Below are 20,194 nucleotides of genomic sequence, written 5' to 3'. Positions count from 1 at the left end.
TATATGATAGCTCGATTACTAAAATCCATAGCCCTTTCAATCAAAAGAAATCTCTCTGTATCCACGTAATTTAAAAGATATGTTTCATGCAAGACTTGGTAATTAGTAAACCCTAGCTAATTGCAGGTAATTGGTTTCCAGTAGTAATTCTATGTTGAGAAAGCATTTCTGGTCAGCATTTCTGCTCTAAGCACATTTAGATCCCTTGAACTGGCTTGCAGCGAGTGCTCCTCTACTGCAACCATGCTTGCATATATTTCCTTAAAATATAAGTGCCAGCAATTCTTTACATCTTCTGCTGGTTCCAAAATCCTAATCAGCTTCTACGATACGTACTCGAACTTGATGCAAATCACAAGTGAAGATCATACCTGCAACATTGGAAAAAAGAATAGACCAAGTAATCGGTGAGGTACATGCAGAAGTAAGATTTATGTAATAATTAATCTGAATAGAAAGGCCAAATATTATAAATCAAATCAATTCCTTTAAGTATCATGCGGGGAAACTAAAGAATTAATAAACTTCATCTCGCAAGACTTTCAGGTGAACACTCATGAATTGTATACAACAAAAGAGGATTAATCTGCTGGCCTTGATGATTACTTCATCATAATGCATGAAATGAACATCAGAGAAGAAAAATATTGATTAAAAGATAGTGATCATCATAAATATGTTGTATTCTCATTCATGATTTGTGGTTTTGGTACCCAGTTATCTATGACATGATATGGTGCAGTAAACAAGCATAACATTGGATTAGTTATATAGATTCATAAGAACTTTCTTATAATATGAAATTACTTGGATATCTTACTACATATCACAACTGTATAAATTAATGTACTACACCTTAATCTATATCACCTTTTCATGATCAAGTTGGATAATCCATTTGACAATTTATTTTTGTTTCGAATGATAAATTTAGCATATTCTTACTTATCACCTTAAATATGTCACCACTGAGCTAACCCAAGTGACTTTTTGTCAATTATTTTTTATTTATCATGTCTTCGTGTATAAAAAAATTAAAAGTAAAGAGTAGCTAAGGGCTATCACGATTAATGCGGCATGAAGCTCAGAGAGAGTGAGTAGGTGATTTCATCATCAAGAAGGAGAGGCTATCTCTCAAGCATTAAAGCCATGTTTTCATATATTTTTTTTTCTAAGTAAAGAGCCTAAATTATAATTGGAAAATCAAATACAAAAAGTTGGAATGTACTATTAGCTATAAGCTATTATATTGCATTCTCTTTGATCTCAAGTTTCGAGATTTTAGTTTTGGTAAACATTTGCAAGAAAGAATGGTGATGCATGAACGACGCCACCGCATAGATTATTAGAAAGAAAACATAAAAAGAAAACAAAAGGAAAGCAAAGGCTGTAAAAAGAAGTACATTTTAGTTTCAGAAAAGGAAGGACGTGGATTCTGATTTCTCAAGCAAAAGCTACCCATACCCATGCATTTATAGGAGAAGAAAGACAAAGCAATCACTCGAAAAGTACAACTTTAACCAATGATAATAACACAAAATCAATATATTAATGAAGGGTTATTGATTCATAAAGAGAGAGTTAAATATTAGTCACCTGGAGGAGTTGCCCCACAGATTGTTAAAAGGGCGGTGTTCCATATGATCGTGCTCTAAGTTTAAAGTTGCTTTTGAGGCTCCTCTTTGGTTAAGTAAACCATTTGAATTTGAATTATGATGATGGTTCGTTATAGACAAAAGATCTTCATCCCCAGATCCATCTGTTACATATATCAAGCTAACCAGATGTTCATATCAATGTTCATGACACGAGAACAAAAAATGGCCGTAGACGACATAACTTGTCGATGTTGTTTTCTCTTTTTACATTATATAGGTAATAAAATCAAGTTTAATCTTTCTTTTATTTTTGATCATATACATTACAAGTTATAACATGCCAAAAATCTAAAGAACAGTAAACAAAAAAAGATACACTTTTGTTTCATGCATGCTTAGTCTGAATTATGTGTATGAATACAATAGTATTATATATGTGGGGTTGTAGGTAGCTAGTGCTGAGGAATGGTTGTAAGAATTTCAAACTTCAAAAGGGTACATACGTTGTCGCGAAATATTCATGGGAATAATTAGCAATAATAATTAGGGAAGTACCAGTGAAGAAAAATATGAATTACCTGAGGAAGCTAGAGGTTTGTCAGTGTTCTTAACAGTTCTATACATCTACAAATCCAAAAAGAAGATATTTAATAAGAGAATGAGATAAATAACTGATTAATATGTAAAATCTCACTCAGTCAAAAAAGCAAAATAAAATAAAATAAAATAAACAAAACAAAATCAAAGGAGATGCTACATAATTCACTTTGTGGGATTTTTTTTGGTTTGTTTAATAACCACGAGGTTGATGTTTGGTAAGGTCAGTAAATGCTTTGTATTATTGAGAAATGATGGCTTGGCTACTTTCTTTCTTTATCTCTAAAAGTAGAACTTGTCCTGTGTATATCAGTTATCACAAGAACAGAAACAGAAACAGACTCAACTATTCATTCATCCATTTATTCATGGATCAGTAATTCATCACAGTATCAGTAGCTGCATCTGCAGCGTCGTCCCTTGGCTGTCGTGCCACTTGGATGGCCAAAGTCTTCAGTCTCCAGTCTTTCCCCAACACACAAACAAACACACACACACAAGACACAACCCACAGAAAAAATCGTGCGTAGTGAAAGTCGACAGAAAAAATAAGAGGGAGGGAGAGAGAGAGAGAGATAGAGAGAGAGAGAGAGAGAGAGAGAGAGAGAGAGATTGAGAAAAAAAATATAGGGTTTGAATCCGAAATCCGAATGTGGTAGATATATCAAACATTTCAGAGTGCTAACTTTTTTTAATTTCTTTCAATAAAAATATAACAAAAGAGGTCACTGGTTTAGCCTAGGGGTGAGGTGGGTAGAGTGATGGTTAAGAACTTAAGAGTAGCGTTGGTCCAGGCTTTGAAACTCTCCAATTTAATTGAAGAAATAAAAAACACAACAAAAAATCAAGTGATGAGATGAAGCTAGCTGTACCTGCAAATGGCTCTTAACATGAGCAAGTGTGAGATCCTTGACGTCCATGAGCTCCAACACTGACTTCGGAGTAGCCCCTATATATATAGACAAAAATTACCAAAGAATTCCCGAAAAAAATTATGAAAAAACTAAAAGTCTATTCAATTCAAACTAATTAAAGAAGGAAAAAAAAATATTAATTTGAAACAAGCTAGGGTGAGAAGTGGCGAGATTTTTCCGGCGGCTGGACGGGCAGCTGCCCACACTTTCCCTAATGTGCGTCCGCCCCCGAAGGTGTGTGAGAGAGAGGGACTTACTTTCATGACCACCAAGGAGCTCGACAGCATGAACAAAACGAGCATGAAGAGAAGTAGTCCATCTCATCCTCGGAGCCCTCATGTTCCTCTTATTAATATTTTGACCTATGAGCTTCGGCGGCGTAAATTTCGATCTCATGGTGAAACCATTCGACGACAAGTCGGCGTTGTAATTTCCCCCTCCTCCAACACGGTGATGCTGCTGCAGCTGCTGAGGATAATAAGGATTCAAATTATACGACGGAAAATGGTGTTGTCGTTGATGCTGCTGCTGTTGTTGTTGCACTCCTCCTACTCCTAGGCTTAGACTGTCCATCGTTATCCCGTTAAACCCTCCCAATCCCATTCCCATTCCCCTGCCACTACAATTCCGAGCAGGTGCCGCCGGTCTGAAGGAATTAGACAGATAAGGCGCCGTTTGGTACACAGGATTAGGGGAAAACGAAGGAGGAAAGGAGCAATTAGTACTACTAGTACTGTAAACGGGAATCCCTTTGATGGGTTTGAGTCTCTCAAGCATCGAAATCCCATTACTACTAGTTACACTATTACCGCTATTCTTCGCTTTGTCATTGTAACCGTCTCCACCGCCGAAATAGTTCTTCTTCCAGGCGCTTTCGGCCTCTAAGGCCGAGGGGTTCGCGAGGGAAAGCTCAGTGTCGGCGGCAGCAGCTACTGGTGAAGAACTGGTGTAGCTGGCCCTAATACAGCTGTCGCTGTGGGATTTGTTGGCTAGGGCAGCGCCGTTGGTGTAGTCCTCGTCGGTGTCTCTTCGCCATATATCGAAGCAGCTGGTGGAGTCGTGATCGGGCGTCACTCGGTCGGTGCAAATGGAGGAGGGAGCACTGTTTGTGTTTGTGTTTGGAGGGCTTATGTGGAGTGAAAGATCAGGAATCGGATTCAAAGCTAAGCAGCTTCTACCGCCTGCAGCTGCTTCTGATGAAAGCCCTTTTTCGCGAAGCATTTTTGAAACCCTTTTATATATATTACCAGATTCTATCTATGGCTACAAACCCAGCAGTTTTGGGTTCTTAAAACAAAGTGCAAAAAAAGCACACTACTCCTCTCCTGACAGATTTCAGAAACTAAATCACACACTCATAGTAATATACAGATGTGATTGTGAGATGTGGGTTTTTCTCTAATTTCATCCATCTTCTTGCTCCAAAAATAAAATCACTTCACATATATAGAGAGAATATATATATATATATATATATATATATATATAAAATATAATTTAGTAGAGAAATAGTACTGGTGATTTTTCAGCCTAGGAGGAGTATGGAAGACAAATTAAGAAAGTAAAGCCTTTCAAAAGAAAATTGGAAAAGGGAGAGAGAAAGAAAGAAATTGCGAGTGTGCTGTAAAGAAAGTAAGAAAGGCTGAATGAAAAAAAAAGCAAGACTTTTCTCTTGCTCAAGAAACAGACATCCTCATCAGGAGAGAGAGAGAGAGAGAGAGGTTTGGTATTTTGCTAAATATGTAATAATTGGTAGTAGTAAAAAAAATAAGAAGGAGAATGGGGAAGGGATATTGGGAAGGAGAAAGAAGATGTGGGTCTGAGTTTCTAATGCCTCGAGAGTATATATAGGAAAATGACGCTCCAACAAAGCCTGTCCCTCTCACTCTGCTTTAGTCAATATATAAACTCAGCACGCAAAATGCAGCAAAGTTTTTTGCACATTTTTTTAAAATTTGTTTCTATAATTCTTTGGTATTTTTATCTTCCCCGGAGACGACGGGATAAAAGTTTAGAGGACAGGGTGTGAGAGAGAGAGAGAGAGAGTGAGCGACAAACAATCTAGAATTCCTTTTCCCCCACCCTCTTCTCTATAAACCCTCCCTTCCTAGTTCCTGTAGTCCCTTAACTCTCGCATTCTCTCGACATTCATAAATTGACACACAGTGTACGTGTACTACACATCTATATGCTTTGTTTTTCTTAATGCCATCTAAGTGATCAGTTTTAGTATAAATAGCTCAATTAGTTTCCTTTCACCTTATAGTTAGTTATCTTAATTTCCTTCTACCTTTTTCTGGTGCAATGGCAAATGTCTTTGGCTCTCAATATCTTATCCTAAACCCTATCGTGATCAGTTTTGTGTGTAAATTCTCTTTCCTCTGACCTCGTTATTGTTTAGACTAGCTAGTAAGGAGCAGTGTACTTGTCGAAAGGAGTTGAGGTTTTACCAGTAAACTAATTTGCAATACGACCATTTTTTTATAGACGCATAAAAAGTTTGGTAAATTTCCAATGTAAGACATCTCTTCATCCTCACATCCACACCCTTAGATCCAAGTTCAAATCCTTATCGTTTTACATTTAAGTAGTTTAATTTGAATATCATTTTGTAAAATATATATATATATATATATATATATATATATATATATATCGTTTGTGTCACATCCCGCCCTGGGCTCCACCACTCCTTATCGTTTTAAATTTAAGTAGTTTAATTTGAATATCATTTTGTAAAAAAATATATATATATATATATATCGCTTGTGTTACATCGCACCCTGGGCTCTACCACATCCCGGGCTCGACTCCGCTGTTCCAGGATATTGTCGGCTTTGGGCCCCGACCACGCCCTCATGGTTTTGTTTCTGGGAACTCACATGAGAACTTCCCAGTAGGCCACCCATCCTGGGATTGCTCTCGTGCAAACTCGCTTAACTTCGGAGTTCCAATGAACTCCGAAGCCAATGAGCTCCCAAAAGGCCTCGTGCTATATGGAGGTGGGCATGTACATATAAGGCATAGAGGATCCTCTCCCCTGGGCAATGTGGGATCTAACAATCCACCCCCTTTAGGAGCCCAACATCCTCGTCGACACACTTCCAGCCAAGGATTGGCTCTGATACCAAATTGTCACATCCCGCCCCGGGCTCGACTCCGCCATAGCACGATATTGTCCGCTTTGAGCCCCGACCACACCCTCACGGTTTTGTTTCTGGGAACTCACACGAGAACTTCCCAGTGGGTCACCCATCCTGGGATTGCTCTCACGCGAACTTGCTTAACTTCGGAGTTCCAATGAACTCTGAAGCCAGTGAGCTCCCAAAAGACCTCGTGCTATATGGAGGTGGACATGTACATATAAGGCATAGATGATCATCTCTCCTGGGCGATGTGGGATCTAACAGCTTGTGCATATAAAACAAAAGAACTACATATGTATTTGTGCAAACAAATATTTTTCCATGTCTAGACCTTTGAAGTGAAGATGTCAAATACGATGTGTTTACACGCATCTTATCTTAATTAGAGTTCCAAAATCATTCAGTTGGTAGGTTCGTTACTACAACATATGTAGAAAGCTAAATGATGATTAGGCCCCAAATTGAGATCATTACACAAAATCCATCGTTTTAAGGTTATATAAAAAGACAGAAGCTCTTTCGATTGTTTCTCCTTTCGTGGAAGAAGAATTGCATCAAACCAAAAGAAAGCTGCAAAACAGCATAAAACAAGCCCAAAGAGAGCTGCAGAAAGTAACGGAACATGCACAAATTCTGTGGTGTATGGTATATATCCTATCATCATGTGTACATTTATCCACGATCTGACCCTTTCTCAATAATTCCCTTTCATTTCATTTATCACTTTAAAACGTGTTGTGATTTTTGTTAGGCCATCATGTGACACGTGTCAATGAGATATCACAAGAATTGAAGTTCCAATAATGCTATACAGGGGTCATTGTTGTACTATGGGAGAAGTTGTTTTTATACAAGTATCTGCATCACTTGTCACGTAATTTATTTATTTATTTATTTATATATTACAGTAATTAATAGATGATAAAGTTGATGTATTTTAAATTTAAACATATACTATAATAATAAAAAAGCAAATACATATTTTATAATAAGAACGAAATTATAACATCAGTATAATATTCTGAATTTAGAGAAAATCTCGATAATCTTGATCTCATAGCGTATATTGGCAAATGAATGATGGAACAGGGTGGGCGTTGTAATAGTCAAGAAATATTGATTAACTAGGTGGACCCTTTGACCGTAAAATTTTTATTTCGCGGACCCTCTAAAGTGTTGTTTGTTTGCTTTCATATGGTTGTTATCGTAAACCCTAATTCCACATATTAGATTTCTTATATTCCTTTTCATCCTCCAAAATATTCCCTTCTAATCCTCCAACAACTCTGTCTAGTGTCTAGCATTTTGCGTGTGATATGTCATCCCCACATGACCTTCAAGCCTTCACCACAACCTCCCCTCATTGACTCGTACAAATCTTAATCAATTCCAAAAACCTAGCTAGGCCAAATCAACTTATTAAACATTAAAAAAAAAAAAAAGTAATCAAATCAATTCTCCCTACTAATTCATTTTTCTTTTGGGTAATGCTAGGAAGATCAAATTTTTTAAGCCAAATTTGAAAACTAAATAATGTGGTTGTAGATGATTGGATTATTAATTAAGTGGCGATTAACGTGCTTATTTCCTATTGGAGACACATAATTTAGTTTACATTTTGATTTAAAAATTTTGATTTTCCTAGCATTACCCTTTTCTTTTTTCTACTGCTCATCTCTTTAATGCATTCACCAGATGTATATTTAAACATGTCCTCGACGGCTTGACTAACGAGTTACAAGGCCCTATATATTCCCCTATGTCTTAATTAATTTAACTAATTAATTAATTAGTAATTAAACTAGTTCAGCTGAGGCAAGTGTATTATATTGAAAAGGTGAAAGATTTAATGCTTCAAATTTGTTTAGTTAAATTTACTTATTTCCATAATGCATAAGTAGATTTAAAATTTTGAGCCATGCATCCTTTGTTTCCGATGCAAATTAAGATATTGAGAAATGGTAAGGAAGACTTTTTAATGTGGGATTTTTATGGATTTTTTGCTATTTCGCAGTTTAATGTCAATTTTTGTGCTAATATTATAAAATATTATGCAAAAAAATGAGGTGACAGAAAGTCTATAAAAAGTCTCACTTTTAAGAATCTTCGCATTTCTCCAAGTATATATAACACCTTAGACCATCTCCAATCCTTGGAGTAAAACCTAAAATTTTAAGCTCAGAAAATTTAGGTTTTAACCCAAAAACAATTTTTTTGCTCCAACTCTTATAACCTAAATTTTTTAGCCCGAGGTCATTAAAGAATAAATTTAGGTTAATTTTTTTTAAGTAATTTAAAAAAAATTTATGTAAACTATCCTAATTTAATTTTATGAACATTTTAACCTAAAAATATTTAGATTCCAATAAATATTGAAAAATCATTAAATTTGGATGAATTTTGGGTTAAATAATTTCTTTTAATTATTTTAGCCGTTGGATTCAAATTTGAGATGTTAGATCTTTTTTATACCATTGGATTTGATCATATTAGGTATCAGCCATTGGATTCAATACAATTATAAATATAAAACAAAAACATTAACTAAATTAAATGTGGACCGTTGGATAACCAACAGCCGGTTTAAATTTCAGTCGTTGATCATCCAAAAGAGTCATTGGCTCACTTTTCTTTGCCGACATTTGCTGGACACACCCACGCGGGTAGGGCTACCCTTTGCAACAATGATAAATGCTGGAGCAATGCTAGAGCGCGTCCTTCATGTGGCGCGAGTGGTTTTGGGCGCTTGTCATCCAACTCCCTCTTTTCTACTCACACAAGTGGGCTCCTCCACTAACTCAGCCTTTTTTTCTGGTCGGTATTTGACCCAATTTTAACTTCTAACCCAAAATCCCAAATTGGCCTAAAGGTTGGAAGGAAATTTGGGAAGGGGAGGGGGGGGAATACATGGTAAATTTTAAGACTTACTCCAAAGGTTGGAGTTAGTCTTATGGGTGGAATAATAATATGCTTTGTTGCTCAGCCACTCATTACTCATGGGCATTCTTAAACCACATACTTATCCCCTACTTTGTGCTTACAAGTATGGTTTTCCTTTTCTTATTCCAAATGAGTATTCTCATCCATCGTTTCTAATCATAACATTAAGCAATAGTATTTGGCATTATTCCATTGACATGTAATAATGTTGAATCCTTCCATTCGAGACAATTTATTGTCTCACCGAGTTATTTCTCTAATTGTACGACAGATTTTTTTCATCCGTTTACAACCAACAAAATTTTTAACTCAACAATAAGAAATTTTAATCGCTCCGGAGAAAACTAACGGGTTAAAACCCTTTTGTATGGAAATTGAAATAACCCGAAGTATGAAATCGATATTGTTTCCAATTTGTTAATTACCACATGCACAACCAACAACACCGATGTTGTCCCCAACCTATTAATTACTAGTTGCACAATTCGGCCAACAATACTGATGTTGTCCTCAACTTGTTAATTACCACATGCACAGTTCGACATGTTTAGAGTTTTATCACAATAGACTTCGATATTAGTTAAAATGAAGTTAGGATATTTAAGCTCTTTTTTTTTTTTCTCTCTATCTCTACCCGATATGGGATATTTCAACAAAATAGAATATTTGACAGTTGCTACTACTATAATTCTTAATCCTCTTATTGTTCGGGTATATATAATTCATTACCGTCTGCCCATGCAGTAAGAGGGTAGAGTCAAATTATTCATGCTTACATAAATTGTACGTTGGTATACGAACATCACAAGTGAGGTTCTGATCGCCAAGTCTTTTGCTAAGCATTTAAGACCTCGTTTGGCAGCCTATATAACACACCTAATAGGATAAATAGTACGAACTTAGGTGTTTGGTGCAATTTTGTACTAAACAGTACCCGGATTAATTGAATTGGCCCCACACATTTATACGGTGTACACCTGCTAAATTATCCTCCCAAAATCCTTTGTATTATTAGTCGGGTAGTTTCGCTTCCTCCGCCCTCTCCTTCCCCTCTAACATTTTGCCCGTGTCTTCTCCTCCTCCTCTTCCTCCTCCTCATCCCCTCCCTGCTCCGGCCAAAACCAACCCCTCTTCTCTTTCCCCAATTTCTCTATCCAACCCCACATGCAAATTTCTTCTTCTTCTCTCTTTGTTTCGCCCAAACCCAAGAGCTTTCGTTTTCCCCAATTTTGCTATCCAATCCCACCTGCAAATTTCTTCTTCTTCTCTATCTGTTCCGCCCAAACCCAGCCCTTTTCGTTTTTCCCAATTTTGCCACCCAACCCCACCTGCAAACTTTTTCTTCTTCTCTATCTGCTCTGCTCAAACCCAACCCCTTTTTGTCACATCCCGGCCCGGGGCGGATCACTTCCCGGGTCCACTCCACCACCGTAGCACGATATTGTCCGCTTTGGGCTTACCATTCCCTCACGGTTTTGTTTTTGGGAACTCACGAGCAACTTCCCAGTGGGTCACCCATCATGGGATTGCTCTAGCCCCCTTCTCGCTTAACTTCGGAGTTCCGATAGAACCCGAAGCCAGTAAGCTCCCAAAAGGCCTTGTGCTTGGTAGAGATGGGAATATACATTTAAGGATCACTCCCTTGGACGACGTGGGATGTTACATTTTTGTTTTCCCCAATTTTGGTTTTGGCTGGATGACGAAAATTATGAACAATTTCGTTGAATGATATTAAAATTTACTTCTTTATTCCTATCTATTTGTCCAATCTAATTCCCTCTGCAACATTTGGAGAACTGTAATAGAGTGGGGGACATGGGGGTGGAGCTGAACTTCTGGAATTGCGCTCCATGTTTGCTGCTCTCATTGGCTTGGTGTACTCCCTCAACAATTCTCTCACAATTGAGTTTCGTTGGGTTGGATTGAAATTTGGGTTTTGATAAAATAAAAAATAAAAAAATAAAAACCAAATTAACAGTTTTAATTTTGTTGATTTTGTAATTTGTGATGTTTAGCAGCGTTTTCATTAATCATCAATTAAAGTTTCAAGTTCTATTATCCAGCTCATTATCAAACACAAGATAAATAATACGGTTATTAGTCCGACATTGCATCAAACGTCCAACTAATTTAATCAGTACTATCCAACGATTATTTATCATATTCAACTGAAATAATCAATATTGTTCGAGCTGCCAAACGAGGTCTAAGTAGCTACCTAGTTTTAATCTTTCGGTTGTTACATCCTATCAAGTAAACAGTACATATCTTTAAAAACAAACATGTACGTCGTAACCATGTCGGCAAGCAATGGATCTAATACTAGATTAACATGATGAGCTTGTACTCTTTCACTTTTTTCGATGGAATAGATATTTAATACTTTTTTAATAGAACGAAGTGAATTAAATAGTTAGTTGTTCAGATGAAGAGAATCGGTGAGAATCGAACCACCTAATAATTCATAGACAAGATTGATTTTGCAATGCCATTGCAATAAAGGGCATACATCTGCTTTCATATCACCTTTTAGTTGCTTTACAATTGTCAATGCAGATGTAAATTTATGGATTTTTTTTTTAATAAAATTATAATAAGATGGTAAATTCATGGATTTGTTACCCAAATGGTCACATATAATGTTAAAACTTATAAACTTTTTCCTCAATGCATCACACAATTTTAGGTAAAGAAAAACAAGTACGGTTGTAGAGGACTCTGCTTTTTCATATAATAACAAAAATTGACTAATTAAACATCCTTTAACACAACAGAAATCAAGGAGATTTGATTTCCCTAGTTAACTATCGACATCCATATTTTGCAAATGGAATGATTAGCTAGCTTCTATTTCTACCTGCTGAGTTAATACGCGTTCACTTTCCCGAAACCAATATACAGACAATGAACCTTGTATATTTGGTCAGCACTAGTGATCAGGATGGTTACTCAAAACCCAATCCTACCGATTAAAGAAAAACGAATAAAAATGATTTGAAAACTTTGAGTTTTAACGATAATGACAAAATGAAAGGTAAAATGAATAGTACCAAAATTGACATTTTAGTGTAAAAATATAATTTTTCGTTAAAGTGAACAATACCGAAAACTTTTCGTTAAAGTTCCCTTAATTAAATGATCAGTTGTTCTTCAAAATTAGTAATTAATCTTCAATTATCCCCTATTATTTTCTACCCCTTTATTTTGCTCTTGAGGAAATAAAGAGAAAATCATATATAAAGAGTGTCACTGTCTAGTTCTTAATTAATATACAGAAAAGGGCATCTCTAGCTAAAAGGATGGCCGGTCGAGGATATCTAAGTACTGAAAGAAGTCTGGTGGGACATTTTACATAATTGATCGACTGGCAATAGATCGCCATTCCATATGCATTGAAAATCATGTAATTAAACACTTTAATGAAAATCATACTTACAGATTATTTTCAATATGTAGATCTTTAATATAAACTTGGAAAACTATACCAACTCACGCGCACCGAATCCCCATCAGGTCTCTCAAGCAGTACTGATTCATCTTCAGGTCCTTGTGGCTTACGACTGGTAGCAAGGTACTTCATCTTCAAGTCATTGCTCATGACAATGGCAGCAGCAGGAGGAAAGCTGGCGTTGGAAATTACGTACTGAGACCTCACTGAATATTGCCCTGCTTTTTACAATCTTACCTTTCTTAGAAGCACCCACAGCCACCCTTTCTTAGGCAACGGGTCCACCATCTGATGATAATCAGATAGCTAGACATGGACCCTTTCAGCAAAACAACAGGCCGGCCGGACATGTTGTTTCAATTTTAATCGAGGGTATGTTCCGACGAGAGACGTTCAAAGTCCTAAGGAATTTTAGACTTTTTCTTTTGGGCAAAAAAAAAAAAAAAAAAAAACCCTACCATGGAATACTAAACCTACTAACAAATACGCTAGACAAATGGCCTTCAAAATGACGCATTTTAAAGACTTATGTAGAAGTCCTCTCAAATGTATTGTATCAAAACATTTTGCAAGTCCCTCATCTATATCAAGGTCGATCATATGTATGTTCAAATTGAAGCATATATGTATATTGTCCGTAACTTTGTATATCAGCGTGTTTGTTGCAGGAGATTGTCTTGGATATAATTATTCACTATAGTGACATACATTTTGAATGAATAAATGAATGACAACTTCTATATTTTGTCAAAGGTAAAGGTTACTCATGTAGAAAAAAAAAATATCCCTACTAATCGTACAAAATGGTAGAAATAAAAGGGACAACTTTCTTTATGAGTAACTTTCAACTTAAAAAATAAGCATCCACTTCTTCCTGTAAAATGCATTGACACATGAATAATTCTATCTAAGACAATCTTCTCTGACAAACGAAGGCATCATCAATTATTTTAAAAAAAATTGTGTATATGCTAAGCTTTCTCTACCTCACTTTTCTCTCTCATCCATTAATGTAGGCAGGATTTGATTGAAGCGCAGAAATTCTGTGCTGTTTGAGTTTGTTTTATGTGTTCAAATTGATCTTGGTTTATGCAAGTTCACGTTTTCGCTGAAAACTCATGACATACACAGAAATACAATCTACAACTACTCCACATCGAATATTTAGTTTCAACACTTTAATTTTAGGCTTCATTAATTTGTTTCTCTTTATCACGCGATATTTTAAATCTTTAACATGTAAATGTCCATTGAGGTCGATCAGATATTTATTTCTACTAGGAATACTTTTACACAAACTTGTTCAATTATGCAGTACTGTTAAAGTTATTGTGATTGCAGCTCTCCACTCAAAAACCTAGTAGACTATCTTTTTACTTTTTTTCTTTTCTTTACTATATAACAATGTAGATAAATGTTCTCTTTGGCCACTTAGTGATAAAAATGTCCGGTCACTCACTTATAATTTTATATCAAAAGTTGAGATTAAAACGTTAAAAGATTCACATTCATGTATTTTTCGTGTATTAAATGAATTTTTTTTATTATACATATCAAATCTAACCACAGTCAGGATCATATATTTTTTTATATTAATTCAGTTTTGTGCTACAAGGGCGAGTCTATACCGACCCGAGTCAAGTGGGTGGGGGTGGATACTGGAGCCAGTGCAGGTAGTGGCCAATTAGTTTATTTATTTACATGGACTGGGGACTAAAATTTATAATTTTCGGAAGTAGAGGGGAAATAGTACGTAGGACGTCAGTTTCAAGGGAAACAGTAGTTGAATTGAGTAAGTGGGTACATGAAAGAAAAGATGCATGAGAAATGATTTTGCACTCGATGGCTTTATGATTGATGGAGAGGAGAGAGAAACCACACACAGACACACACTTTATTCAGCAATTCCAACGCCTTTTTGACAACAAAAAAGAAGGGCTACTCGTTACGTATAGCTTTAGCTTGGACTCCAATGAATTATGTCTGTCGTTTTTATGGTGAAATTATGAAAATTAGGGTTTTCCCTCTGCCCCCTCCCACCCCCCTTGAATTTGTTTGGGATTTGAGTTCTTTTGACTTTTTCTTGTTTCTCTTTCTTTCTCCTGCTTCTTATTATTCATACACAGTCCCCCAGGCAAATATTGAAATCAACCACCGCCCTATTGGGTTGGTGGTCATAAATCAAGAAGAGAGAGAAACAAACTAGAGAGAGAGACAGAGAGAGTTTGATAGCAGCATAAACTGGATGTCACTGAGCCTTCACATCGCATGGAATACCGAGAAGAGATGTAGACGTTCCTCTGCATGGCTTTATAACAAGTTACATATACACATACAGACGCACCGGGGACCCGGCTTTCTCTCTTTCTTGCCTGCTTCTCCTCCTCCTTCATTCCTGCAATTTCCCTCAGTTTCTCCAGCTTACACCGTGAAATTAACTCCTTGTATTCTTGTAACTCACATAATAATGTTACACTATAGTTAGCCCACCACTTAATAACCAAACTACCCCTTAATCTGGTCATGCATAGCATTCTACTTTGACAGTGCAATGTATTATAAGATCCACAACGTAAAAATCAAACTTGTTACAGTATTCAAGATGTCATGAATTATACTTTGTTACTATTGCGTTGCTTTAGACCGTAAACTTTGACATAATTATGACTTGATGTTTCCTTTTCTTGCAATTCAGACTGAATACATGAAAGTAAGGAGCTCAAATATGAATAACGATAACGGGTAATTTTTCATGGCATGCACAAATAATATCCTACACATACTATACCAAGATGTAACAACCAACGTTAATAATGTTATAAATAAGGGTAGTACTGTCCACACACTTATTTTTACTTCTCGCACACTCTTTTCAATTTCCGACCATCTAATAGAATGAATTGAATAAAATGAATGGATAAAAGTTAACAAAAGTGCGTGAAGCAAAAATGAATGTGCAAATAACACTTTTCATAAACGATACCATTTTTTAACCTCACCATAGTTATGTAACATTGGAAATCTATACCCATTTCTTTAGAAAGTACAGTAGAATTTCCCTTACAAAAGAAAAATAATTAAATTATTGTTAATAATTATCTTCTCTAGTACTACTTCTAATTGTTCTTGGACAGAGTAAACTAAAATTTTCTTTATTATACAACAATAGGCATATATAATATTGTTAAGAGGTGTCAGTCTGTCAGGTCAGGTTTGAATTGAGGAGTAACAATCGGGAGAGTGGATGGAACCACCAAGTCCTCCCTTTTACTTCCACAGGCCGTACAGGGCGGGACCGATACACCTACGCACATAATTACTACTTAGACCTATCACATATTCACATTCACACCCATATTGAATTGCATCGTGTTGTTAATTTATGAAGGTTGCTTCCTTGGGGTCCAGATTCTCTTCAGTTCTCTCTCTCCAGATTCTTTACAAAACTCTAATCTTAGCCGTTCACAAAGATCATGTTGCGTGTAGGGTGAAAAAGAAGAAATTGAAAATTATTCGTGGCCTAACAATTTGCGTGAACGATCAGAATTAAGAAGGGAAGATCCGGAGAGGGGATCTAAGTCTTTGTTGTACACTCTGATAAGGCATGACTTAAAAGTCATAAATAGTGTAGAGTTGGGTTATATGCTCAACTTGATTATTGCTGCTAAATTTAATTCATGCATATAGTAAAGAATATAAGTATATATGGTTGGACAAGATATAAGATATGCATGTTGAATTCTTCTGCAATATAATTACAAAAAGTTTCTTTCTTGTATTATTAATTAATATCAAGAGACAGGAACTGATAAAAGAAAACTAAATTCTAAGAAGAATAGGAGTTCTAGATTCCATTAGTGTATGTTAAGCCATTAGACAATCTTAACATGCACTCAGTGCATGAATTTCTTAATTGATGCCTCGAATAAAAAACAATAAAAAGAAGAAGAAGAAGCATCGATAAGATCAACCTTTAACAAGATCGAGCCTGAAGCGTATACGTTAAGAAGTTATGGCATACAGACGCATATAGGTAGAGAAGGTCTGGCATGTGTTAGTATGCCAAAACTTCTCGTATAGGCCAAAGTCGGACCAAATTCTAATGGACAAATAAGAATGGACCAGATGCTAAGCCTGCCTAAGACATGGGCCAAGACCGAAGGGATAGACAGGTCCATTTGATTAGGTCAGGTGCTTAAACCCTAATTAATGTGTCTTGTATCTCGAACGCTCGCCTAACTAACAAAAAGTTGTGGACTGGTAGCCTAGGTTAATTATCCAAGTTTCAATGTGCATTTTGAAGAGAGAAATTAACTACATATTGTGGATCGATTTGAACTTGAAGTAGAAATAAGCATAGTATTCACCAAGAGATGAGAAAATCAAATCACCAAAACAGTGAAACATAATATTCACTCAAACTTTTTAATCATCATTAGGTCATTCAACAGTCTGTCAATGGCTTCATCATCGTGCCCACGTCCTTTCGTCTGCAGTTTGATCAGGCAGGAGATTCATCACAATTTAGTTTTTGCAGACATACTTACACCAAATTAACATAATAAGAAAAGTAAAGATATACAAAGTTGCCATATTACGCCAAATACTGAAAACTAATTAAAAACCTAAAGACTATCATACATGCATGAAGTGGTGCGATGCTGAGATATAAATATTTCCCTTGTTGTAACCTGAGATATGTAGACATGAAATATGAGATTTACAACATTACCTTGAGAGAAGGCACAACTGCCTTGGCTTCCTCCACAGTTTCAGGACAAAGATTTCCAATCACAGCAAGCTGCAGAGTAGAAAATATATGAGGGCTACTATCTAAAACGGAGCGTAATTTGTTCTTTTGATTCTTTGTACATTACCTCGAATTCAGCCAACTGGTATCTACTGAGAACTCTGAATATTTACTTAAGGATTAAACGTGTATAAATGATGTATAGTGAAAAGAAGAATACTATAATTAGATTATGAAGTGCAATTGGATAACCTATATCAATAGTAAGTTTCTCCATTATATTGGCATTGCATGCTTGTATTGAACCAACATGAATCCTAAAGATTTCACCAGACCATACATAAACTAATTCATCAGTGTGACGATATCTGAATTATATCAACAACGAAGGATACTCTCGAACTTGCTTCACAGAGCCCTGATTCGTGAAGCGACTAAAGCGCTTAACATACTGCAGTGATTTCTCCAACACTCTGGCCATGAAAATAACATGTGATCAGTAAGTTAATAAGTCTGGACAAGAAAAAGTTAATAAGCACCTTTTCTATCAACCAGCCAACTATACGTTAACTGATAATCCATAATTTTGTACAAGATTTTGATGTCAAGAGTACTAGAATTAAATCTTACTGGGGAAGTTGGTGCATTGATTCGCCGGACATATGCTTCATCTGATCACATCTGTGCTCAAGAAGAATGGCAACCTCACTATTCATTAGACACTTTGCCTTCAAAAAATCTGACAACCCCAACCTCAACGTTACTAATCAATAATTCCCAACGCAAAACAAATCACGACGGGATATTACCCTCTGATTGAATCAAACTAGGTTTACAATTAATTCTGGTGGTAAGTTAGAGAAATTGAGTGCTTGAAGATACAAAAAGTTATGCCCTAGCATGCTTTCTTCAAACAACGATAATGATTTCATGGAGTAATGTTTATCTTTACACAAATTCAATTAAAGTGCACAAATCCAAAAAAAATATATATATATATTTCGTCTCACTTCTTAAATTATTATATCTTCGAATTATGAACGCAAATTGTTGTACAATATCACATTTACAGTGCCATCGGTTTTGTGCCCTTTTGAGTTTTCATACACAAAAGTTTATGCCTAGATCATAACTGAAAATCGCAATCGCATCAAATTAAGAACTTTGAAAGAAATTGATAATAATTAATCAGTTACCGTCTCCAAGTTTGAGTTCTGAAGCGTCTTCATCTTCTGCTCTTACCATTTTTGAGAGAGCTATCAATGTGACCCCAACTAGATATGCTTTCTTGAACGTAAACAAATCCCTATTGAGGAATTGAATTCTGTATTTCTGGCCTTCAGCTATTATCTAAAGCTCTCAAGTGTACGGACCTCAGGTTTTGGGCCGACTTAAAAAATAATTCGATTTCGGGATTTAATGGCTGAAATTTATAAGGCCAACTTTAGGTCAAATATTAGATTTTGGGCCAACCCAAAACACTAACCCTTTAGCTACGACACAACTTCACAACCCAAGTTTTTGTTTTAGGTTAATAATCGAATTCTGCATATGTATGTTAGGTCAGTTAGTTAGGATAACGTGTCTTTTACATACAAGTTTGTGTACCAGTTCTTTAGATTAAATAGTTTTTTACTTTTATTACAAGCGATATTCTTACTCAAAGCTAAATTAAGGGAATAGAAGAAAGGTTTCAACACGGAATACAATGAGTTGAATAAGAATATTTTATCCATCAGTTACACAAATATTAAAGTAATTTAAAATATTGTTTAATCGAAAAGAGTTAATGGGATTCTTATTTAATGACATAAAGGTATACGCCAAAATTATTAAACCACGTGTTCTTATTTTTTTTTTTTCTTTTCAGTTTTCATAATCTTCAAAGTGTGAAAAAACTATAAAAACAAAACGTGATATGTTAATATGAGATTCTTGTAGCTATGATCGAGGCAGTTCAGATTACATAGGATAAGAAAAGACATCACATTTGTTTAGAGACAGATTCTATTCATGTCATCCACCTTCTATTAGCTTGTTCCATGGATGTTCCATTGTTTCTCGAAGTTTCTTGGGTGAATTTTTATGGTATATTACTCGCTTGCGCTTTCACGTATTTTTAGAGAAGGAAATTGTTTGGCAGATGAATTTTCTGATTTTGGTGCAATGAATAGTAGTTTTACGTGGTGATACTTGGTATCTGATTTTGCTGAGGCGTCTTATAGAAGAGACTACATTGGGTTTCCATTCTTGCATTCGAGGTCATGAGGAGAAAATTGATGATGAGGAGGTGAATATTGCCAGCTGAAATATGAGCAGCGGAATTATGAAAATCCAATTTCAAGTGACTGAAGCTAAAGAATTTTTAAAATAGAACATTTCAATTTTGTTACTTGTTTATAGTTTGTATTGGCCTAATCTCTCCGCTTGTTTCATTTTTCACTAGTCATTTCTCTTTAGGGAGACAGTTGGTGCCTCGCACAAGATTTTGAAATAGATTATACAAGAAAAAAAACTACATGGTCTTGGGAAAGGGATCCTTTTCGAATTCCTTCATTATAATCCACCAAATCAGGGAATTCGAACCATTGAAATTTGATCAAACGGCTACAAATAGAGGATCACTTTAAAAATTATAATAACTTCAACCGTTAGATCAAATTTTAATGATACGGATTCTCTAATTGATGGATTAGGAGGAAGGGGTCTTTATCCCTTTCCATGGTCTTGAACTAAAAAAAATAAAGGATAAGAGTCTCTGACTGGTCCCGTCCAATCCAACATACGAAGGTTGAAAGAGA

General features: G+C 35.8%; 2 protein-coding genes across 2 annotated transcripts; both read right to left on the bottom strand.

Annotated features, from left to right (window-relative positions):
- LOC137711478 (transcription repressor KAN1-like) lies at positions 1 to 4,570 on the bottom strand. The gene is made up of 5 exons (XM_068450725.1): positions 3,367 to 4,570; positions 3,068 to 3,144; positions 2,177 to 2,222; positions 1,597 to 1,759; positions 1 to 371 (listed from the first exon to the last, which is right to left on the bottom strand). The coding sequence occupies exons 1-5, from the start codon at positions 4,328 to 4,330 to the stop codon at positions 353 to 355; spliced, it is 1,269 nt and encodes a 422-aa protein (XP_068306826.1). The 5' UTR covers positions 4,331 to 4,570; the 3' UTR covers positions 1 to 352.
- Positions 4,571 to 17,055: 12,485 nt separating this feature from the next.
- Positions 17,056 to 18,681, bottom strand: LOC137709887 (DNA-directed RNA polymerase II subunit 4-like). The gene is made up of 6 exons (XM_068448867.1): positions 18,590 to 18,681; positions 18,024 to 18,132; positions 17,789 to 17,866; positions 17,521 to 17,554; positions 17,376 to 17,444; positions 17,056 to 17,133 (listed from the first exon to the last, which is right to left on the bottom strand). Exons 1-6 carry the CDS (start codon positions 18,636 to 18,638, stop codon positions 17,056 to 17,058), a joined length of 417 nt encoding a protein of 138 aa, XP_068304968.1. The 5' UTR covers positions 18,639 to 18,681.
- Between the last annotated feature and the right edge of the window lie 1,513 nt (positions 18,682 to 20,194).

Source organism: Pyrus communis, chromosome 12 (genome assembly GCF_963583255.1).
Source record: "Pyrus communis chromosome 12, drPyrComm1.1, whole genome shotgun sequence".
Classification (NCBI taxonomy): domain Eukaryota; kingdom Viridiplantae; phylum Streptophyta; class Magnoliopsida; order Rosales; family Rosaceae; genus Pyrus; species Pyrus communis.
This window is presented reverse-complemented; position numbering and strand designations above follow the sequence as displayed.